This window comes from Rhinoraja longicauda, chromosome 31, assembly GCF_053455715.1.
Source record: "Rhinoraja longicauda isolate Sanriku21f chromosome 31, sRhiLon1.1, whole genome shotgun sequence".
NCBI lineage: Eukaryota > Metazoa > Chordata > Chondrichthyes > Rajiformes > Arhynchobatidae > Rhinoraja > Rhinoraja longicauda.
Window position 1 is genome coordinate 14,498,394 of NC_135983.1, and position 23,008 is coordinate 14,521,401.

At 42.2% G+C, this 23,008-nt stretch overlaps 1 protein-coding gene across 1 annotated transcript in view; it reads left to right on the forward strand.

Moving 5' to 3' along the window:
- The window catches only part of setx (senataxin), an 89,364-nt gene extending 66,601 nt beyond the window's left edge, over window positions 1-22,763 (forward strand). The window contains exons 17-25 of the mRNA XM_078425907.1: window positions 3,906-3,977; window positions 4,424-4,573; window positions 5,996-6,103; window positions 7,828-8,015; window positions 8,896-8,988; window positions 9,617-9,793; window positions 17,038-17,133; window positions 18,109-18,196; window positions 20,643-22,763. Coding sequence (XP_078282033.1) covers window positions 3,906-3,977; window positions 4,424-4,573; window positions 5,996-6,103; window positions 7,828-8,015; window positions 8,896-8,988; window positions 9,617-9,793; window positions 17,038-17,133; window positions 18,109-18,196; window positions 20,643-21,386 — 1,716 coding nt within the window. The 3' untranslated portion in view covers window positions 21,387-22,763. The remainder of the gene's footprint in view (window positions 1-3,905; window positions 3,978-4,423; window positions 4,574-5,995; window positions 6,104-7,827; window positions 8,016-8,895; window positions 8,989-9,616; window positions 9,794-17,037; window positions 17,134-18,108; window positions 18,197-20,642) is intronic.
- The last annotated feature ends 245 nt before the right edge of the window (window positions 22,764-23,008 follow it).

Sequence of the window (23,008 nt, forward strand, 5' to 3'; positions counted from 1 at the left end):
TTATTATTTTGATTTTCTCCGAAGAAAAATAATAATAATAAAGTACCAGAGCAAAAAGAGGCTACAGACTTTTGGCTGTTGAGTAGAGCTACTGCTTGTGGAAAAAAGCTTTTTATGCCTGGCTGTGGTAGCTTTGATAGTCCGGAGTCGCCTCCCAGAGGGAAATACTTCAAAGAGTTTGTGGCCAGGGTGAGAGGGCACAGAGATGATCTTGCCCGCTCGCTTCATGGCCCTTGCAATGTACTGTTCGTCAATTGGGGGGGGCAGAGGTTGCAGCCAACAACTTTCTCGGCTGATTAGACAATGCGCTGCAGCCTCCGGATATCATGAGCCAAACCAGACCATGATGGAGAAGATGAGGACAGACTCTTGGACGGTAGTTTAAAACTGGACCATCATTGCCTGTGGAAGGTTATGTTTCCACAGCTGCCACATGAAGTACATCCTCTGATGGGTCTTTTTGACTGTGGAGATGATGGTTCCGAGGAACTTAAATGAGTCCACAGTAGTGCCTGTAATGTTGTTCATGGTGAGTGGGGGGAGGGGTTCTCCTAAAGTCTACAATCAATTCCACTGTCTTAAAGGCATTGAGCTCCAGGTGGTTGCGATGGCATCAGGATGCCAGCTGTGTCACTTCCTGTCTGTAGGCAGATTCCTCCCCATCTTGGATCAGTCCATTCGGGATTGTGTTGTCCGCAAATTTGAGAAGCTTGACCAAGGAGTGTGGAGGTACAGTCCTTGGTGAGAGAGAGTAAAGGAGAGGGGAGCACCGTGTGGTGCTCCTATACTGAGTGTCAGCGGGTCTGAGGTGTGCTTTCCCAGCCTCACATGACAGACTGTGATCCACTGACAGAGGAGTTCAGGCACAGTCAGCTGGGAGAGTTTGGAGTGTAATAGCTCTGGCACAATGGTGTTGAATGCAGAGCTAAAATCCACAAACAGAATCCTTGCATTGTTCCCCTGGTGGTCTAGGTGCTGGAGGATGAAGTGCAGACCGAAGTTGACTGCGTCATCCACTGATCTATTGGCAAGGGTTCCAGTAGGGGGTTTGTGATATTTTTCAGGTGGGCCAGCACAAGTATTTCAAGGGTTTTCATGATTGCAGAGTTCAGTGCGGCAGGTCATTAAGACCAGTAATCCTTGGCTTTTTGTGTACAAGAACAATAGTATAAACAATTAGAAAAATAGAACAATTAGGGCACAGCGGTAGAGTTGCTGCCTTACAGCGCTTGCAGTGCCGGAGACCCGGGTTCGATCCTGACTACAGGTGTTGTCTGTACAGAGCTTGTACATTCTTCCCGTGACTGCATGGGTTTTTTCCGAGATCTTCGGTTTCCTCTCGCACTCCAAAGACGTACAGGTTTGTAGGTTAATTAGTTTGTTATAAGTGTAAAATTGTCCCTAGTGTGTGGAGGGTAGCGTTAATGTGTGGGGATCGCTGGTCGGCACGGACTCGGTGGGCTGAAGGGCCTGTTTACACGCTGTATCTCTAAACTAAACAGTGGAGACTTTGAAGCAAGCAGGAACAGTGCAGGTTTGCAGGGACTGATTGAAAATGTCTGTGCAGACTGGTGCTTGTTGTTTGGCACAGAGCTTGAGAGTAGAGGGGGAAACATTGTCTGGCCCTGGAGATTTCTGGCTTTTCTGTCTCCTGAATAGCTTTTGCATCTCCTCAATTTCTATTGTTAGTGATGGAGAAGTGGCCAGACTGATGTTGGGCAGCAAGGAGGGGGTGGGTAGTGGAGGAGGACCTAGTCTTTGCAGACTGGAGTCAGGCTGTAAGTAGGTGTGAAGTGGTAATTAGGGAGAAGTGGTTGGGGAAGGGCCCAGTCTTTGCAGACTGGAGTCGGCTGTGTGAAATGATGATTTTGAGAGGTACTTGGGTTATGTTTCTGTCTTACAAACCTGCAGTAGAACTCATTCAGGTCATTATAAGAAAATAACTGCAGATGCTGGTACAAATCGAAGGTATTTATTCACAAAATGCTGGAGTAACTCAGCAGGTCAGGCAGCATCTCAGGAGAGAATGAATGCCACAAAATGCTGGAGAGATGCATCCTGAGATGCTGCCTGACCTGCTGAGTTACTCCAGCATTTTGTGAATAAATAATCATTCAGGTCATTGGTCAGTTGACGATTGTCCAAGGAGTGGGGCTTTTTCTCCTTGTAGCTAGTGATTTCTTACAAATCCTTCCACACTGAAGTTGAGTCATTAGCTGAGAACTTGCTCCTCAACTTCTCAGCGTACCTTTCCTTGACAGCTCTGATTCCTCATCTCAGCTTGTACCTTTTGACTACGCTGTCCTCTGCCCCCCTGGTGGAGGGGTAGACCTCACGGCCCTCGACAACAGCACATTGAATTGGGGACAGTGCCTGGAGGGCATTACATAACCTCTTCTGCCTCAAATGCAAGAAGAAGAAGCGTGTACTTGGCCTGCCTGTTGAGGTCTACATCCCCGCTCCTATAGGCCTCATCTTTAGACTGGCGGAGCTGTCTGAGTTCTGCTGTAAACCAAGGCTTGTCGTTGTTGATTTATTCACAAAATGCTGGAGTAACTCAGCAGGTCAGGCAGCATCTCGGGAGAGAAGGAATGGGTGACGTTTCGGGTCGAGACCCTTCTTCAGACTGATGTCAGGGGGGCGGGACAAAGGAAGGATATAGGTGGAGACAGGAAGATAGAGGGAGATCTGGGAAGGAGGAGGGGAAGGGAGGGACAGAGGAGCTATCTAAAGTTGGAGAAGTCGACGTTCATACCACCGGGCTGCAAACTGCCCAGGCGAAATATGAGGTGCAGCTCCTCCAACTTCCGGCGGGCCTCACTATGGCACTGGAGGAGGCCCATGACAGAAAGGTCAGACTGGGAACGGGAGGGGGAGTTAAAGTGCTCGGCCACCGGGAGATCAGTTTTGTTAATGAGCCTGATCCGGGTCCTAGTGGGAATGCAACTGTCCTCGCAAGAGCTGACATGTGACGTCACAGTGTCTATACTGGCTTATCATCCACAATCAGTACCCCGTTCCTGCCCTCTCCCCATACCCCCTGACTCCGCTATCATTAAGAGCTCTATCCCCAGCATTTCAACTGACATAATGGAGTCTTGGAGTCTCAGACATAATAGCAAATGAGATGGCCTAATTGGAGGTGAAAGAATAAAAGATTAAAGAGGCAGAGATTCAGGAAGTCCTTTTGGAACAGAGGGGCCTGACAATGGTAAAACAATCAGATTAGACTTGTTCAAGAAAATTTTAACAGCAGCACAGAACTTGAGTATTGTCGGACAAAGGAAGTTACAGGTGATTAAGATCATGGTAGGAGTTGGAAACAAGCTGTGAGAATTTTTTAATCGATCTGTTACCTTACCTTGCCTGATAGTTATAATGAGTTTACTTTGTCTGCACTTCATCACAATGTTGAAGTTCTTTCGCTATTACCTTCCCATGCTGTAATATCTTCCTTGCTGTCTTTGGCTGTGTTGATATGCTGCCCTAGTTGCTGAAGCAACAACACTCTTGCGTTGCAGTGGATTTGTAAGCAATCTAGTTTGAAGAAGCGTCACCAATTCCTTCTCTCCAGAGACGCTGAGTTACTCCAGCATTTTGTGTCTACCAGCTGAGTTCATTGTCATTTTGTGGAATGGAGAAAAGAAGCACTTTAGTTCATTGTAGAAGTGAATATATATACCAACAAAAAGTTATACAATATTTGTTAATAATTGGCTCTGTATCCTAAGTTTTGTGGTGCTTGTATTTCATAATATTAGAATATTAATTTATTTGAATTCACATTTCTAAAGAGTTATCTTTAGTCACATATTAGTTTACTGAAATGGCATTAGCATCTGCAAGGATGATGTCATAAATCATTTACAAACCCAAATCTTCCATCCTGCCATTCTGTGGTCTAGATTGAACTGGCAATTCAAGAGCGGAGAAAATTGGAGAGGGAGAGGGCGGAACTTGGACGCAAACAAAAGGAGGCAAGAGCTGAGCGCCAATTTTTTTTCTCTGTCTTAACATGTACAAATGTCAACACCAGCAAGCCACATTATTCATTTACTAAACATTTCAAATGGAGTAAATTCCTCTTTTAATTTTCAATAATGGTTATCACAATTATTCTTTCTTTTTACTATTATTGGATGTATAGGAGCATTCTCATAAATTTGTGATTTGCTTGCAAGAGCTGTTTGGTAATTAACTATTCTAATGGTGATAATATGTATAATATAATTTCTAATTTCAACTTGCAAACTCTTATGTGCTAGTATAAACGTTGCCATTTTCAGAACTGTTTATATAAAAAATGATTTTTAAGAACAAGAAACCCCAGAGCATATATCAAGACAAAAAGCAGTCAACCAAAAGTGTTAATGCCTGCCGATTGCTGTTAAGCAAAATGAGTTCCTCACCCTGAACTTTGCAGGTTAATAGTCGATCCCAGGACATTCAGCTGAACATTATCCTGGAATCGCACATCATCTGCTGCACTTTGAGTACCAGTGGCAGTATGCTGTTGGAAATGTCATTCCGAAAATTGGGTCATGAACCATTTAGCTGTGTGATTGTGGATGAGGTGAGTGGAAGTAAATTTTGCAATGATGACTAACTTGTAAAGTGTTTAGGCTAAATCAAAAAAAGAATTTTCTTTGTATCTATCTTTTGTTAGTCTCTGATGATATAATTTCATGATGATAGAATCTCAAGAGAGTAGGCGTCATGTGTTTAACTGGCATATTTACCGGCAACAGAACAATGAAATTCTTACTTGCTACTGCATATCAGGCCCATTTATTACAATAACACACAAATAAATATATAATCAGTAATTCAAAGCCAAGAGCCAAAGAACAGGCCTGATAGGGTGGATAGTTTTTATCCAGAGTAGGGGAATCAAGAACCAGGAGTATAAGGCGACAAGTGAAAGATTTAAGAGGAACTTGAGGAGCACCTTTTTCACACAGAAAGTGGTGGGTATATGGAACGAGCTGCCCAAGGAGGAAGTTGAGGCAGGTACTATAACAGCATTTAACATGCATTTGGACAGGTACATGGATAGGAAAGGTTTAGAGAGATATGGGCAAATCAGGCAAATGGGGCTGGCATAGATGGGGCATCTTGATCGGTATGGACATGTTGAACTCGAGGTACTGTTTCCGTGCTATATGACTCTGACTCTTAATACAATAAATTAATAGTAAGTGAGCATAACAGTGCAAAACCACAGTTCGTAGTGCAACAAAGACGCAGTCCATAGAAGATCATAGTTGCCGATGTAGTGGTTAGTGTTGTGCAGTGTTTCAGAGCCTGATAGTTGCTGGAAAGAAGCTGTTCTTGATTTTATTTCATAAGATATGTGTGTTGCTCCTCTATTGCACTTGGTAGAATGGAGTTGAGCCACTTAAAATGTCACAGTTCATCAACTGAAGCTGCTCATAATGTTGTACGGTGGAGAGTTCTGTGATTGTGACCCACTAATAACATCCTGAGCCATCATTGTATGATGTTGATATTAAATTAAATTGTGCACGAATTAGAGGTAAAAATGATCAGCCTCCTAAACTACAAGGGTGGTAAATCTGTAGAATTCATTGCCACAAAGGCTGTGGAGACCAATTTAATGGATATTTTTAAGGCAGAGATAGATAGATTCTTGATTAGTAAGGGTGACAGGAGTTATGGGGAGAAGGCAGGAGAATAGGGTTAAGAGGGAAAAATAGATCATCCATGATTGAATGGCGGAATAGACTTGATGGGCCGAGTGACTCGAGTTGTGAATTTGTAGAATTCTCTGCCTCAGAAGGCAGTGGAGGCCGATTCACTGGATGGAGCTAGCGGAATCAAGGGATATGGGGAGAAGGCAGGAACGGGGTACTGATTGTGGATGATCAGCCATGATCACATTGAATGGTGGTGCTGGCTCAAAGGGCCGAATGGCCTACTCCTGCACCTATTTATGTATTTATGTATCTATATCACTTATCACTATTCTTTTCAGGCTGGACAGGCATGTGAAACTGAAATACTGATTCCATTGATGTATCGTTGTCCCAAATTGATTCTTGTGGGAGATCCTGAGCAACTGCCACCAACTATTATTTCCATGGTAAGAATGACATTTAAAAGGATAGCTACAATTTAATTGTATGCCAGAAATTTTTAACCAATTTTGTTTCTGTACCAAGACCAACATCCACAGGCTCCCATTCTCATTCGACTTCCTCCTCCAACCCACTTGATTGCTAAACTCCCTTTCACTCTCTTTTGAGCATTTAGTATTTAAATATGTGGTTATGCATGAGTTAGTTACAGCACAAAGGTGATGGCGTGCAGAGACCAAGTGCTGTTGCTTCCATGGATTTCTTCTCGCCTTGAGGAACTTTCCTGTCCTGAAAAAGTTTGTATACAATGCTCCTCTCTCAATGTCAGCAAAACTAAAGAGATGATCGTGGACTACAGGAGACAGCGGGGGAGTGGACACCTCCCCATCCACATCAGTGATGCTGAGGTTGAAAGGGTCAGCAGCTTTCAGTTCCTCGGTGTGCACATCACTGAGGACCTTTCCTGGACACTGCACACAGACACAATAACAAAGAAGGCCCACCAGCGGCTCTTTTTCCTGAGAAGACTGAGGAAGTTTGGCATGAACGCCAGCGTCCTCACAAACTTCTACAGATGCACCATCGAGAGCCTGCTGACGGGCTGCATTACAGTCTGGTACGGGAACTGTTCTGCCCACAGCCACAAATCACTACATCAGAGTGGTGAAGAAGGCACAGCACATCACTGGCAACTGTCTCCCGACCATTCAGGACCTTTTCCTTCGGTGGTGCCTGCGGAAGGCACGCAGCATCATCAAGGACCACAGCCACCCAGCACGCAGGCTGTTCTCCTTGTTACCGTCAGGCAGACGATACAGGAGTATGGCTGCGTGTACCACCAGACTTAAGAACGGTTTCTACCATCAGGCCATCAGGCTTGTGAACTCATAAACACATTTCAAATCGTATATGTTGATTATTTTTAATATTGTCTTTTAACCTATTTTTAATATTTTTTTACCTTACTAATGTCATTTTTTATCTTATTTATCCTTGGAATATTACTGCTGAGGTGACCCGTTGTCTTGTCAAATACATTTCATTGTACCGTTGACCCTGTGCCAACCTACATATGACAAATAACATTTATTATTATTATTAATCTCTTGCATTCAATATATTACTCGGAGCAGAGTTAATTGTCACACTTTAATTATCACCTCAGTCATTATCCTGGTGAATCTCCTCAGCATCCTCTGCAATGCAATCGTGTCCTTCCTGTGGTGTGGTGACGAGAACTGAACACAGTATTACAGTTGTGACCTAGCCAATATTTTATGCTGTTGCAAGATCTCCCTACGCCTCATTTAATAATGAATGAAGCTGTCCACTTGTTTCCAGGCAAATGTAGCACAGAATTGTCTTCACAGATTGAATGCATAATTTTGTGGGCTGTTGAGATGTTTTCAGTCATTTCATGAGCGGTGCTTTCTACATGGCAGTAATAGGCTGATGTATCTGCTATCATTTTGCATCCAGACTTGGTTTTCTGCAAGTTCAACTTTCCTTGTTTTTAACTAGAGCTGCGAGACCTGGCAACATTCAGCTTTGAGCAAGTTCCAGGCCATTGTACAATTATAATACAGTTGTGATAATACAATTAGAGCTATTTAATGTTTATTTTTTGTTTAAAAAATCCTGTATGTTTTTGTGTCATTTACTTTAAATGTTCTTGACATCCTTCACAGACGGAAAGCAGAAAAGAATTAATATTACTTTCTTTATACAGAAAGCAAAAGAGTTAAACTATGGCCAATCAATTATGAGCCGACTGCTAAAGTGCCTGCAAAATGAAGTAAATCAGAACAACTCTGGACATAAGCCAGTGCAGTTGCTGTTGACCCAGTATAGGATGCATCCGGATATCTGCCTGTTTCCCTCCAAGTACATATATGGAAATAGGTTGAAAACTGATGAGTAAGAGTGTTTTAATTTCTACGGCTCTTGTACTTTGTTTTTCAAGAATGATCCATGTCTGTCTTGCGTGGGTTCTCCCACTGTTTCTATTCCCGGTTAGTGCTGTGATGTGGCTGGATCTCAGCTTGAAATATGGTTGACAAATTCAACAACAATCCAGAAGACGAAGGAAAAATAGATTCTTTGTGCACAGCATAAAATGAATGGTCTTTGTAAATTTCCAATGGCAATGACAGCAGGTATTTGCCTGTTTGCTATCAGGTTCACTTTCATGAAATGAAAGGTTTTTCAAAAGGCAAGGCGACTGAGTCTTGACTCTATCATGTTTGCACTATCAAATATATCAAAGGTAACTTTGGGGTAAAGCTGCAACAAGTCCAATGCTGAAAGGCTCGTCAATGTGCGATTTATTTTGAAAGTAGTTCCTTTTGTTTTTGGAAGTCCATTTAAAAATCAATATTTTCAATATTAATCTTTTTGTAAGGACTTTGAAAATTATTCTTTTTTTAAAACGCGAATTATTTCTGTTTTCCAGGGAGTTTTTTCTTATTTTTCTAGGGAGTTTACAATGAATGCTGTCTGTTTCAAAGTGGGGGGTCTCTTTTTAAAACTACTAAACTTGCTTATTTTCCATAATGCATAATAAGCCACCATAATGTGGTAATGTTTTTGTACATTTATATTGATGCAAGTGAGTTTCCTCTGAGATATTCATCTGACTATGAATAACCCAAACTAGAAGTTAGATATAATTAACAAATCACTGGATGAACTCATATGATCATTTAATAATGCTTCAATATAATTTTAACAGCTTTGGTGTAGAAGAGATTCATGCTACTGCTTCTCACCTCTTTCCTTCTTTCCTATGTTTTTCTAGAAATGTAGAGATGGAGCGGTGTCGGCCAATCTGGCTTTTCCAATCATACATGTTGTTTGATGTGACAGATGGATTTGAATGCAGGGAGAAAGAGTATGTTTTACACCTTATTGGTATCCTTGTTCCCTTTTTGTATTCACCTTGTACGTGGCCAAGTGACTGCAAGAATAGAGCAAACAGGAGCAAAAATGCTGTACTTGTTCCCAGAGCAAGTTTTGTTTATGTGTACTGTCTTGTATGCAAGAGGTGACATTTTTACCAGCTTGCAGTGAAGCCGTTCTTTGTTGTCCAGAAGAGCAGAATTTAACTTTGCAAATATTCTGCCGCATTAATTCAGCAGCTCAAAACCTTTGTGGTGTCTTGTCAATCAGAACCGGATATGGTGGCGTACTGCCTTTTTAATTTGGTCTTAAATCCCTCCTAACCCTAATTAAATGTCGCTCCAGGGATGAATAAAGTTTTATCGTATCGTATCAAACCACTGAAGGATATACTTTCAGTTTGATCACACATGGCTAATTGTAACAAGATTTAATTTCTGCAAATTTTTGTATTAAGATAAACTATTATTTGCAATTCCCTTGTAAGGTGTGAAATTATTTAATTGTTACTGATTATAATGTATAGAATCTTATAGAACAATCGAAAAAAGAGCATTCGGAACAAGGACATGATTATTTCTTCCGTTGTCTCATCTCTGGATTGCATCTGTTGTTTACAGCTCTTATACAAACCCACAGGAAATGAAACTAGTGGTAGCTTTAATCAATATGATTGCAGAGAAACAAAATGGAACATGCCGTAACATTGGAGTGATCACACCGTACAATGCACAGAAACAGGGAATTATCAATCAATTTGCTCAAGAATGTAAAAGAACTAAGTTTGAAATTGGCAGGTATGTGAAGAGTTAATATTGGAAACATTCCACACCGGGGTATTTTACTCATATTTTCGTGCATATCTTCTGTGCTCTTTACTATGAACTTGTAGCCTTGAAAGTAATAAACAATACTTTCTTTATTGCTTGCCAGATTGATAACTAAATTATAAAGATGAGAGTTTTTCAGTAAAATCCAAAGTCCCATTAAGGTAAAATCCAAAGTCCCACATGGAAGGTTGATTAAGAAGGTTAAATCGTTGGGTATTAATAGTGAGGTTGCAAGATGGATTCAACAATGGCTGAATGGGAGATACCAGAGGGTAACGGTTGACAATTGTATGTCAGGTTGGAGGCCAGTGTCTAGTGGAGTGCCCCAAGGATCTGTGTTGGGTCCACTGTTGTTTGTCATTTACATTAATGATCTGGATGATGGTGTGGCAAATTGGATTAGTAAATATGCAGATGATACTAAGATAGGTGGAGTAGTTGATAGTGAGGTAGATTTTCAAAGTCTACAGAGAGACTTGGGCCTTTTGGAAGGGTGGGCTGAAAGATGGCAGATGGAGTTTAATGCTGATAAGTGTGAGGTGCTGCATTTTGGTAGGACAAATCAAAATAGGACGTACAGGGTAAATGGTAGGGAATTGAGGAATGCAGTGGAACAGAGGGATCTGGGAATAACTGTGCATTGTTCCCTGAAGGTGGAATCTCATGTGGATAGGGTGGTGAAGAAGGCGTTTGGTATGCTTGCCTTTATAAATCAGAGCATCGAGTATAGAAGTTGGGATGTAATGTTGAAATTGTACAGGGCATTGGTGAGGCCAAATCTGGAGTATGGTGTGCAGTTCTGGTCGCCAAATTATAGGAAGGATGTCGACAAAATGGAGAGGGTACAGAGGAGATTTACTAGAATGTTGCCTGGGTTTCAGCACTTAGGCTACAGAGAGAGGTTGAACAGGTTGGGTCTTTATTCTTTGGAGCGTAGAAGGTTGAGGGGGGACTTGATAGAGGTTTTTAAAATTTTGAGAGGGACGGACAGAGTTGACGTGGGTAGGCTTTTCCCTTTGAGAGTGGGGAAGATTCCAACAAGGGGACATAGCTTCAGAATTGAGGGACAAAGGTTTAGGGGTAACATGAGGGGGAACTTCTTTACTCAGAGGGTTGTGGCTGTATGGAATGGGCTTCCGGTGGAAGTGGTGGAGGCTGGCTCGATTTTATTATTTAAGAGTAAATTGGATAGGTATATGGATAGGAGGGGATTGGAGGGTTATGGTCTGAGTGCAGGTAGATCAGACTAGGTCAGGGAGAATGGTCGGCGTGGACTGGTAGGGCCGGACAGGCCTGTTTCCATGCTGTAGTTGTTATATGTTATATGTTATAAGATCATTTTCACATTTCAGTTTGATTTGTTTAGTTTATTATTGTCACATGTACCAATAGACAGTGGAAAAACTTTGTTTTGTATTCCATCGAGGGAGATCTGACAATATCATGCATAGGTGTATACATCAGGTAGAACAAAAGAGAAAAAAACCTAATGTATTATATTGTGTTACAGCTACAATGGAAGGGTTAGTGCTGCAGTGAGGCATGTTGGGAGATCAAAAAATAATCTCAGCCTGTGAGAGGATTATTCAAGAGTCTGATAACAGCGGGAAGAAACTTTAGTCGGGTGTTGCATGCTTTCAAACATTTGTGACTTCTGCCTGGCTGGAGACAGAAGAGACTATAACAGGGTAGGAGGGATCCTTGATTATGTTGACTACTTTCCCAAGGCAGTAGGAATTGAAGACTGAGTCAATGAAGAAGAGACTGGTTTGTGCGATGGACTGTGCAGTGTTTACAGCTCTCAGCAATTTCATGTAGTTTTGGGCAGATCGATTGCCATACTATACAGTGATGCATTTGCTAGGATGCTTTCTATGATGCATCTATAAAAGTTGGAAATTTATTTCACAAAATGCTGGAGTAACTCAGCAGGTCAGGCAGCAGAGAAGGAATGGGTGACGTTTCGGGTCGAGACCCTTCTTCAGACTTGGAAAGACCTGTTGGAGACATGCTGAATTTCCCCAGCCTTCTGAGAAAGTAGAGGTGTTAGTGTGCTTTCTTGACCATTGTGTCATTGCAATTGTACCAAGGCAGATTGTTGGTAATGTTTATGCCCAGAAACTTGTAACTGTTGACCTTCGCTATCATTGATACAGACGGGTGTGTACTGCACTCCACTTCCTGAAGTCAATGATGGATTCTTCCTTTTGCTGACGTTCAGGGAGAGTAGGTGTCCTGACACTGTTACTAAATTTCCTTCCTGTACTCCATGTTATGATTGCTTGAGATCCAGACGTTGGAGTTGGAGTAGAATTTGGCCACAGTCGTAAGTGTATAGCAAAATAGTAAGGGGCTAAAAACAAGACCGTGCAAGGAACAGGTGTTGAGGATTACCATGGAGGATGTTTTTCACCTGGCCTCACTATGGTTTATAGGTCAGGAAGTCGAAGATCCAGTGGCAGAAGGGGTGCTAAGTCCTCGGACTGGAGTTTGGAAATTAGATTAGTTGGAATTATGGTATTGAGCTGTAGTCAATAAATTGGAGTCTGACGTAGATATCCTTCCTATTCAGATGTTCCAGCAGTGAGTGTGGGGTCAGAGAGATGATACCTGCATGGACCTGTTCAGCAGGCGGGGAATTATAGTGGATATAAGCTGTCTGGAAGGCTGGAATTAATGTGCGCCATGTCCAGTCTCTCGAATTACTTCATGATGGTGGATGTCTGGACCCTGGTTGGTAGTAATTAAAGCACTACATCTTATTTTCCTTTGGCACTGGGGTGATAATGGTTTCTTAAAGCAAATGAAAACCTCACATTGGAGTAGGGAGTGGTTAAAGATGTGTGAATACTCCTGCCAGCTGGTCCATGCAGGTTCTGCGGGTTCCTTCACAGGAAGGCTAATCTGATATATTCAACAATGACTGGGTAGAGGTGTACGCAAGATTTTTGGGGTGAGTGCCCTAATTTCACTGATTCCCTGATGAAAGCGAACATAGAATGCATTGAGTTCATCGGAGAGGAATATGTTGTTCCATTGATTCCGGCCGTCTTCACTTTACAGCCCATTATAGCCTGCAATCGACGAGTGTCTTGTGGTTAGACTAGGGCTCTAGTGTGGACTGTTACTGTGTATTGGTGTCCCTGATGGCTTTGCAAAGGTTGCACCCAGATTTCATACAAAGGTCAAGGTCACCTGACTTAAAGGCCTCAGAAATTTACTTCAAGAAAGAGTGTGAATCTTTTAATTTATCCATTGTTTCTGGATGGAAAGCACACAGATTGACGACTTTAGCATGCAGTCCTCTACACTTTTCCAGGCGAAATCTGCAATGGCAGTGGCACACTGAAATTGTATTTTAGCACATACATTGTTGCATGGCCATTATTTTGCCATTTCCTCTGCCTCTTTTGACCCTGGCTTAATGTGGCCTGAATCTGTCTCTGTTCCTTTTGTCCCACTTGTTCAGATTAATGAAAGTGTTGCTCTAGAGCAACATGTAGTCAAATCCCTGAGCTATTTCAAAGTGTACATGCCTTGTTAAGTTGTGGTAGATGGACTAATCTAGTCTCCGTACTGCACCTGTTAACTGACTTCCAGTGGCTTCCCCTTTCTGCAGTTTTGAATCTGGTTTTCCCTTTGGGTAGAAGCATCTGACTTATCATATCATATCATATATATACAGCCGGAAACAGGCCTTTTCGGCCCTCCAATGTCACAGCAACCTGCAATGAAATCAGATTTTCTTTCTGAGAACCTTCTGAAAATTCAAGTCAAAGTGAAACTCATTTAAGTCTTCTCGTGCAAAATTTAGATTTGGTTCAAACTATCTTTTAAGACACTCCTGACAGTTCCAGTTTATCCTTAAAAAGCTGAAAAATAGAGACCATATCTGGGGATGTAAAGGGGACATTAACATACACCTCCGTACTTCCCAATGATAAAGGTGAGTGAGTCTGCCCTGGTCATTTTCTAGTGGCTCTCGTTGTTGTTGAGACTATAATCTGCTTCCACAATGGGAGCTGTGCCCTTAATAGCTTCCTGATACTGAATTACGATGCTTCCACATAAATAATGGACATTGGGCTATTGGATAATGTCCATTGTCCATCCAATGTCAGATCAGCTTGGAGTCCATGTCTTCACATTGGACTCACACAGAAAAGAATTGATTGCCCACACTGGCCAACATGTCCCAGCTACACTCATCCCACCAGCCTGCGCTTGGTCCACAACCCTCCAAACCTGTACTATTTCATGTACCCCTCTAACTGTTTCTTAAACGTTAGGATAGTCCCAGCCTCAACGACCTCATCTTGCAGCTTGTTCCATACACCCACCACCCATTGTGTGAAAAAGTTAACCCTCAGATTCCTAATAAATCTTTTCCCCTTCACCTTGAACCTATGTCCTCTGGTCTTCAATTCCCCTTCGCTGGGCAAGAGGCTCTGTGCATCTACCCGATCTATTCCTCTCATGATTTTGTACACCTCTATAAGATCACCCCTCATCCTCCTGCACTCCAAGGAATAGAGACCCAGCCTACTTAACCTCTCCCTATAGCTCACATCCTCTAGTCCGGGCAACATCCTCATAAATCTTCTCTGAACCCTTTAAAGCTTGACAATATCTTTCTTATAACATGCTGCCCAGAACGGGACACAATATTCTAAATGCTGTCTCACCAACATTTTATATAACTGCAACATGACCTCCCAACTTCTATACTCAATAATCTGACTGATGAAGGCCAATGTGCCAAAAGCCTTTTTTGACCACTTTATCTACCTGCGACTTGACCTTCAAGGAACCATGCACCTGCACTCCTAGATCCCTCTGCTCTACAACACTCCCCAGAGGCCTACCATTCACTGTGTAGGTCCTGCCTTTGTTAGACGTCCCAAAATGTAACACCTCCCACTTCTGTGTATTAAATTCAATCAACCATTCCTCAGTCCACCTGAGCAATCGATCCAGATCCTGCTGCAATCTTTCACAACCATCTTCACTATCTGCAAAACAACCCACTTTTGTATCATTAGCAAATTTGCTAATCTTGCCATGTATGTTCTCATCCAAATCATTGATGTAGATGACAAACAGTAACGGGCTTAGCACCGAACAATGAGGCACACCACTAATCACAGGCCTCCAGTCCGAGAAGCAACCTTCCACCATCAGCCTCTGCTTCCTTCCTTGGAGCCATTTTGCTATCCATTCCCCTATCTCTCCTTGGAACCCATGCGAGAACCTTGTCAAATGCCTTACTGAAATCCATGTATACCAAATCTACAGCTCTGCCCTCAACAACGTTTTTGGTCACATCTTCAAAAAAATCTATCAGATTTGTGAGACACGACCTCCCACGTACAAAATCATGCTGACTATCCCTAATCAGTCCTTGCCCATCCAAATATCTGTATAACTATCCCTCAGAATAGGCACGGTGGCGCAGCGGTAGAGTTGCTGCCTTACAGCGAATGTAGCGCCAGAGACTCGGGTTCGATCCTGACTACGGGTGCTGTACTGTACGGAGTTTGTACGTTCTCCCCGTGACCTGCGTGGTTTTTCTCCGAGATCTTCGGTTTCCTCCCACACTCCAAAGACGTACAGGTTTGTAGGTTAATTGGCTGGGCAAATGTATAAATTGTCCCTAGTGGTTGTAGGATAGTGTTAATGTGCGGGGATCGCTGGGCGGCACGGACCCGGTGGGCCGAAGGGCCTGTTTCCGCGCTGTATCTCTAAATCTAAATCTAAAAAATCAGAATACTCTCTAGTAACTTTCCAACTACAGATGTTAAGCTCTCCGGCCTATAGTTCCCAGGATTTTTCCTGCAGCCCTTCTTGAAAAGAGGGACAACATTTGCCACCCTCCAGTCTTCCGGCACCTCTCCTATATCTAAGGACGACTCATAAATTTAACCTGGGGCTCTCACAATTTCCTCTAGTTTCCTGCAATGTCCACAGACATATCTGCTCAGGCCCTGGAGATTTGTCTACCTTCATACACGACAGTACCTTCAGTACTTATTTGACAGTAACACTGACTGCTCTCAAGACACTTCCATTGACTGCCCCAAGTTCCTCCGTCCTACTGAGTAAATACAGAGGAGAAATCCTCATTGAGGACACTGCCCATTTCTTGTAGCTCCACACAGAGGTGACTGACTGCTTTGATTCCTGAGAGGTCCCACTCTCTCTGGTTACCCTTTCCCCCTTGTGTATTTAAAATCTTTTGGGATTGTCCTTAATGCTACCTGCCAGAGCTATCTCCCGGCCCCTTTTTGTCCTTCTGATCTCCTTTTTCACTTTACTCCTTAGTTCCCAAAACTCCTCCAGGGATTCACTTGATCCCAGCTGCCTATATCTGTCCCATGCACCCTCCTTGTTTTTGTCACCACCGATGGCGCCAGCAATAGCTGCATCACTAACAGTCTGTCTGTCTCTTCCTTTGTTGTTTTAATAGTATGTACTCGTTGCAATGACAATAAATGAATATTATTATTATTATTATTATTAAATGTATGTTTTTAGTGTTTAGCTTGTTTTATGTTGGGGTGGGGGAGATTGGGGCAAACTTTTTTAAATCTCTTACCTCGACGGAGATGCAATTTTTTTCTGTATTGCATCTCCGTCCGCACTGCGGCCTAACACTGACCTTTGCTGGAGACCAACTTCGGGAGCTCCAACCGTGAGAGCCTGCGGACTTGCCATCGTGGAGCTAGCGATCACTTTCCAGGGATCGACCTTGGAGTTCCAACCGCGGGAGCCTGCCGTCTTTAATATCGTAGAGCTCATGGCCTCTGGTTAGAGACCAACTTTGGGGGCTTCGATCGCACTTGACGCGGGGGCTGCGATCGCACCCGACGCAGGGGCAATATAGAGGAAGAGGATTGAACTTTATTGCCTTCCATCACAGTGAGGAATGTGGGGAATCCGCAGTGGTGGATGTTTATGTTAACTTTTATGTAGTTGTGTGTCTTGTTGCTTTTTTTTAGTATGGCTGCATGGTAATTTGCATATCACTGTACCTTAATTGGTACACTTGACAATAAAAGAGTTTTAAAGCATGTATTTAATTTGTGCATATTTGGTCATCTGGAAAGAAGTAGATTTATTCACTGTAAGCCATCTTGTATAAATCTATGATTATAGTGTTTAAATGCAATAAAATACACTGATATTCCAAACATTTTTTTTTCAATTTCCAGAACAGTAATAGTTGGCACTGTGGATGGGTTCCAAGGATGTGAAAAGGATTGTATTATTGTTAGCTGTGTTAGGGCAAACAGTCTTCAATCCATTGGGTAAAGTGATTTTTCTTTGATATCTTACTGTTTCCCTCCTCCTTCCCCCTCACACACACACACACACACACATCGTCCAGTTTCCTGCCTGGTCCACAACATATTAATTTACCTCTAAGGACTACCTTACTTTCATATTTTATTTCTCTGGCAAAAAAAGTGATTGTACAGTAAAATGCAAAGACACATTTTCCCCATTCCATCTCAGAAAATGTACAGCGTGAAGACTGAACCAAATGCAAGATTTGAGCTGATTTTTCACACTGTCCTTTCCATATTGTGAGAATTATGAGCATACTCTTGTGAGATTAGACCCAGAACATTTCCACAGATTTTCAGCAGGAGGCTTATACAGTTGCTCAGTAGTGAGGGGAATCCCCTCAATTCTCCATTCATTCTCTCATTAGAAAATGGCATTAGTTTCACATGTGATACAATATTAAAGGTTACATTTATCAATATTCATGTTTAGAATTGTAGATCCATTACACTTCAGAATTATCCTCGCTGGTAGCACTGCATTTTACATTGTCAATACAGCAGCTTTTTCATTGAGTATCTTATATCACAAGTCTGGTGTCATATGGAGGTCAACACTGCTAAGTTTGCATGTTGTGTGTACAGGACAAAAATGCATACATATATATTTGTATAAATTAGCATAAGAAAAATTAGCATTTTTGGCTTGATTTATTCTATTTTTTTCAAAGCCCTCTCCTCCAAGTCCTTTGTAAATCTCAATGCTTCCAGGGCTCGCCTTAAACATCACTTCCCTTCGAAAAACGTTCATTTTGTGAAGAATTGACATTAGAGCATTTTGTGATATTGAACATGTGATAAACCTAATGGACACCCAGTTTGAGAAAACACCTTGTTTTTAAAAATAAACTTGGCACTGGTGTTTACATTTATGCATTCATTCAAAAGAATTAGAGTTGCTGATAATGATTATTGTTATATTTGACATTTCTGCAGATTCTTAGCAGATCGACAGCGAATGAATGTTACAATAACCCGGGCTCGTTCAAGTCTGTTCATTCTGGGACATTTGAAGACACTTATGGTTAGTTCGCAGTTGATCTCAGTACTTTCTCACTTGAGTATTTGTGGTTCCCTCATAATTATAGAAATAAACACTTTTCTATTCTGCATACGTTAAACAAAATTGTATTGAAACTCTGAATGCAGCAACCCATGTTACCCCTTTTGGAGAATAATCTTTTAATTAATTTGCATGCTTAGAAGTTGCAGTCATTGAGTTATACAGCGTGGCACAGAACTTTCAGCCCAACTTGCTCGCATTTGTCCTAGCTGCCTGCATTTGGCCCACATCCCTCTAAATCTACCCTATCCATGTACCTGTCCAAATGTTTTTAAAACTATCTCCTAAGGCAGTTGATTCCATATCCCTACCACACTTAGTGTTTTTCTAAAAAGTTGCCACTCAAATTCTATTGTCTTTTCCCACTCACCTTAAAACTACATCCTCTGATTCTTGATTCCCCTACTCTGGGTAAAAGACTATGCATATAACCTGTTCATTTCTTGATCTTTTACATCTCCATGAGATAACCCCTCATAGAAACATAGAAAATAGGTGCTGGAGTAGGCCATTCAGCCCTTCGAGCCTGCACCGCCATTCAATATGATCATGGCTGATCATCCAGCTCAGATCATCTAGGCTGCATCCCAGAGTGCTTAAGGAAGTAGCCTCAGAAATAATGGATGCATTAGTGATAATTTTTCAAAACTCTTTAGATTCTGGAGTAGTTCCTGAGGACTGGAGGGTAGCTAATGTAACCCCACTTTTTAAAAAGGGAGGGAGAGAGAAAACGGGGAATTATAGACCAGTTAGCCTAACATCGGTAGTGGGGAAAATGCTAGAGTCAGTTATTAAAGATGTGATAGCATCACATTTGGAAAGTGGTGAAATCATCGGACAAAGTCAGCATGGATTTACCAAAGGCAAATCATGTCTGACGAATCTTATAGAATTTTTCGAGGATGTAACTAGTAGAGTGGATAAGGGAGAACCAGTCGATGTGTTATATCTGGACTTTCAGAAGGCCTTCGACAAGGTCCCACATAGGAGATTGGTGTACAAACTTAAAGCACACGGTATTGAGGGTTCAGTGTTGAGGTGGATAGAAAATTGATTGGCGGACAGGAAGCAAAGAGTAGGAATAAACGGGTCCTTTTCGGAATGGCAGGCAGTGACTAGTGGGGTACCGCAAGGCTCAGTGCTGGGACCCCAGTTATTTACAGTGTATATTAATGATTTGGACGAGGGAATTGAATGCAACATCTCTAAGTTTGCGGACGACACGAAGCTGGGTGGCAGTGTTAGCTGCGAGGAGGATGCTAGGAGGCTGCAGAATGACTTGGATAGATTAGGCGAGTGGGCAAATGCATGGCAGATGCAATATAATGTGGATAAATGTGAGGTTATCCACTTTGGCGGCAAGAACAGGAAAGCAGAGTATTACCTGAATGGTGACCGATTGGGAGAAGGGGAGATGCAACGTGACCTGGGTGTCATGGTGCACCAGTCATTGAAAGCAAGCATGCAGGTGCAGCAGGCAGTGAAGAAAGCGAATGGTATGTTGGCATTCATAGCAAGAGGATTTGAGTTTAGGAGCAGGGAGGTTCTGCTGCAGTTGTACAGGGCCTTGGTGAGACCGCACCTGGAGTATTGTGTGCAGTTTTGGTCTCCTAACCTGAGGAAAGACGTTCTTGCCTTAGAGGGAGTACAGAGAAGGTTCACCAGATTGATCCCTGGGATGGCGGGACTTTCATATGAGGAAAGACTGGATAGACTGGGCTTGTACTCGCTGGAATTTAGAAGACTGAGGGGGGATCTTATAGAAACATATAAAATTCTTAAGGGGTTGGAGAGGCTAGATGCGGGAAGATTGTTCCCGATGTTGGGGGAGTCCAGAACCAGGGGTCACAGCTTAAGGATAAGGGGAAGTCTTTTAGGACCGAGATGAGAAAACATTTCTTCACACAGAGAGTGGTGAGTCTGTGGAATTCTCTGCCACAGAAGGTAGTTGAGGCCAGTTCATTGGCTATATTTAAGAGGGAGTTAGATGTGGCCCTTTTTGCTAAAGGGATCAGGGGGTATGGAGAGAAGGCAGGTACAGGCTACTGAGCTGGATGATCAGCCATGATCATATTGAATGGCGGTGCAGGCTCGAAGGGCCGAATGGCCTACTCCTGCACCTATTTTCTATGTTTCTACTAACCTGTACCTGCCTTCTCTCCTTTCATTAATCCTGCTGACCACTGTCTGGATTTTCTTGGTTTCAAGATGCCTGCTCTTGTGTGGTGTTGGGGCAGACTTGTACCCACTGCAGGCATCTGTGTGCCAGGAGGAAGAAAAAAAATCAGTGAGGGAAGAGGAGAAGGGTGGACTGACATGCGCTTGATGGGCCAAATGTCACAGCACTTTTATGACTGTTCAAAAATTGAGAATATGTTGTCCTTTTCCACTCTCCTATCTATTTTAGGAAGACAAAGATTGGAATGCTTTGATACAGGATGCGAAGAAAAGGGGAGCCATTGTGAAGACGTGTGAAAGGGAGTACAAGAAGGACTGTAAAAAAATCATAAAACCAAGACCTGCTCTCCATAAAATCATTTCTGATCCGTGTGCACTGACAAATGAGAGGGAACCTGCTGTGGCTCCTGTTCTAAAAAAATCCAGGAGTGAAGATTTTAGCTTGAAAACAGCGCCAGGTCAGTTAAGTGATTTCCGCAGTGTACAGATTCCCCAACTTCCAATCCCTTCTATACCAGCAGCACGGCAACAGCCGTATCAGACGCAAGCTTCGGTTAGTGTACAGCCTGAGGCATCAAACACTGTTGCACTGCCTCCAACATCCGGTAGATCAGAGCGATCGGTTCAGTCCAAGTGCAGGGATCCGAGATTGGCCCGTCGAGAAGAAATTCAGCGACATTTAAAAGCCAGCTGCTCTCTTTCAAAATCTAGTGACTTGATGCCGCCAGGTCCAACTCCATCCAGTAGTGGACATGGAACGACATGTTCTTCACACACTGGACAGACTGCACGGAATTCTGCTTCTGGAGCCAGTGATGCTTCTTCTCCCAACTATGGCCTGGTCTCTTCTACTGGGACCTCTGTGCCTGGCAGTGGTTCGGGTACAGTGCACAGGTTCAACAACTCTTCAGATTCCCGCAGACACATTCATAATGGACAGGAAACAAAGAAAGGATATAGACAGCAAAAGTGACATATTCTCTCAATATGTTTGACTGTAATGTTTTCATGCACGGCTGATACAAAACGTGTTTCGAACAAAATATGATCATTGGTGTACAAATAATAGGGTTATACGCTGAAAGGATGTTTTTTTATTGGAAATAAGCATTATTTTGTATTCATCGCATTTTGCATTTTTTGCTGTTGATTAGTGCTTGACAGCCAGCTAACCTGCTCTAAGCCTTCAGTCACTGCTCGTTCTGACGGCCACTTGAATATATGCAAATGCCCTCATGGTTCCTCGGCTTGCCTGGGCAGCATGGCTCGTGGTCAACCAAAACACAATCATAAACATTGGATCACTTCAACTGAAGCACCAGCAGCTTATCAATGATGTCATCAGTATTGAAACCTTGTTTGAAAACAATTCTGTGGCACAGATGGAATCCTTAGTCGTAACACTTGCACAAGTTCCAGACATTTAATCACTAGTTTTAAGGCATCAGCCTTTCTCAGCATGGATCATGGTACCAAGAGTCTCCAGAAGTTTAACTATGTTTATCAAACACATAACACATTTCAAAGTAGTGCATTTTCCTGAACCCTAGGATACTGTTAGAGATTTTTGAAGTGTGGTAGCAAGTTATAAGTGCACACTTTGTTCTTTCATTGGATTTATTTTAAAAGATTGGGTTGCGACAGGATTCACAAAATCTGCAATTTAATCCCAGCACTCATCAGCTATGACTTTTTAGAAAGTTCCTATAATTTCTTGTCATTGTGAATGTCTCTTGTTATTATATTTCATTGATAATAAAAGGATTTTGAACAATGTAAATCAAAAAATTACTCTGAAATGTAAATAGTGGACTGTTTGCTCTGAAACACCAGCTGTTTCCAGCCAAGAACACATTTGTGCTGGCCAGCTGCTCAATAATCATTTAGACCATGTGTGCATCAGTTGATTTGGATTGTGGGCAATATGTATATAATGATTAACCCAAAGATTTGCCTCATAATAGCAACTGGCCAGACATTGTGTATATAATTGTAAAAGTTCCAATATTTAGTGGATCTGAAAGAATTGCCTTCAGTGAACACTTTTCTGAAAATGTCTGGTGGGCTATTTAGTTTAGGAATGTAAACACTGTACAGTGTGTGTGTGGTACGCATGTCTGAACTGGTACAGTACTGGAATATATTGATAATGACTTGTGTTAATCAAATTACAATGTTAGATCTGCCAGTCTTGCAGAGTAATGAAAACAAAATTTGGCATCTTTGGGCATTATATGAATAGTCCTTCAGTTTGAGAGCTAGATATTTGTGACCTTTTTTTCTATTCTATGCGCCCTGTAGAATAATGGATACTATAACAGATGTTGAATGTTTGCTTTGTTTACTTATTAAAACTGGTTTCTAAAATGACATAAGCCGTATGTGATTCGCTAATTTTTCTGGGGGAAAAACTGATTCTGAGCATTCTGCTGGTGATGCTGACATTTATCGACTTGCTGTATGTGAATACTGATTCCTATCAATTATTGGAATACAATCGGTAGAATTGTTAGATTGGATTGCAATCAGCCCAGATGGTAATGTAATGTAAATACAAGATTAACAGTTTTGTTTATTCAGGTCGTGTGGCTGTAG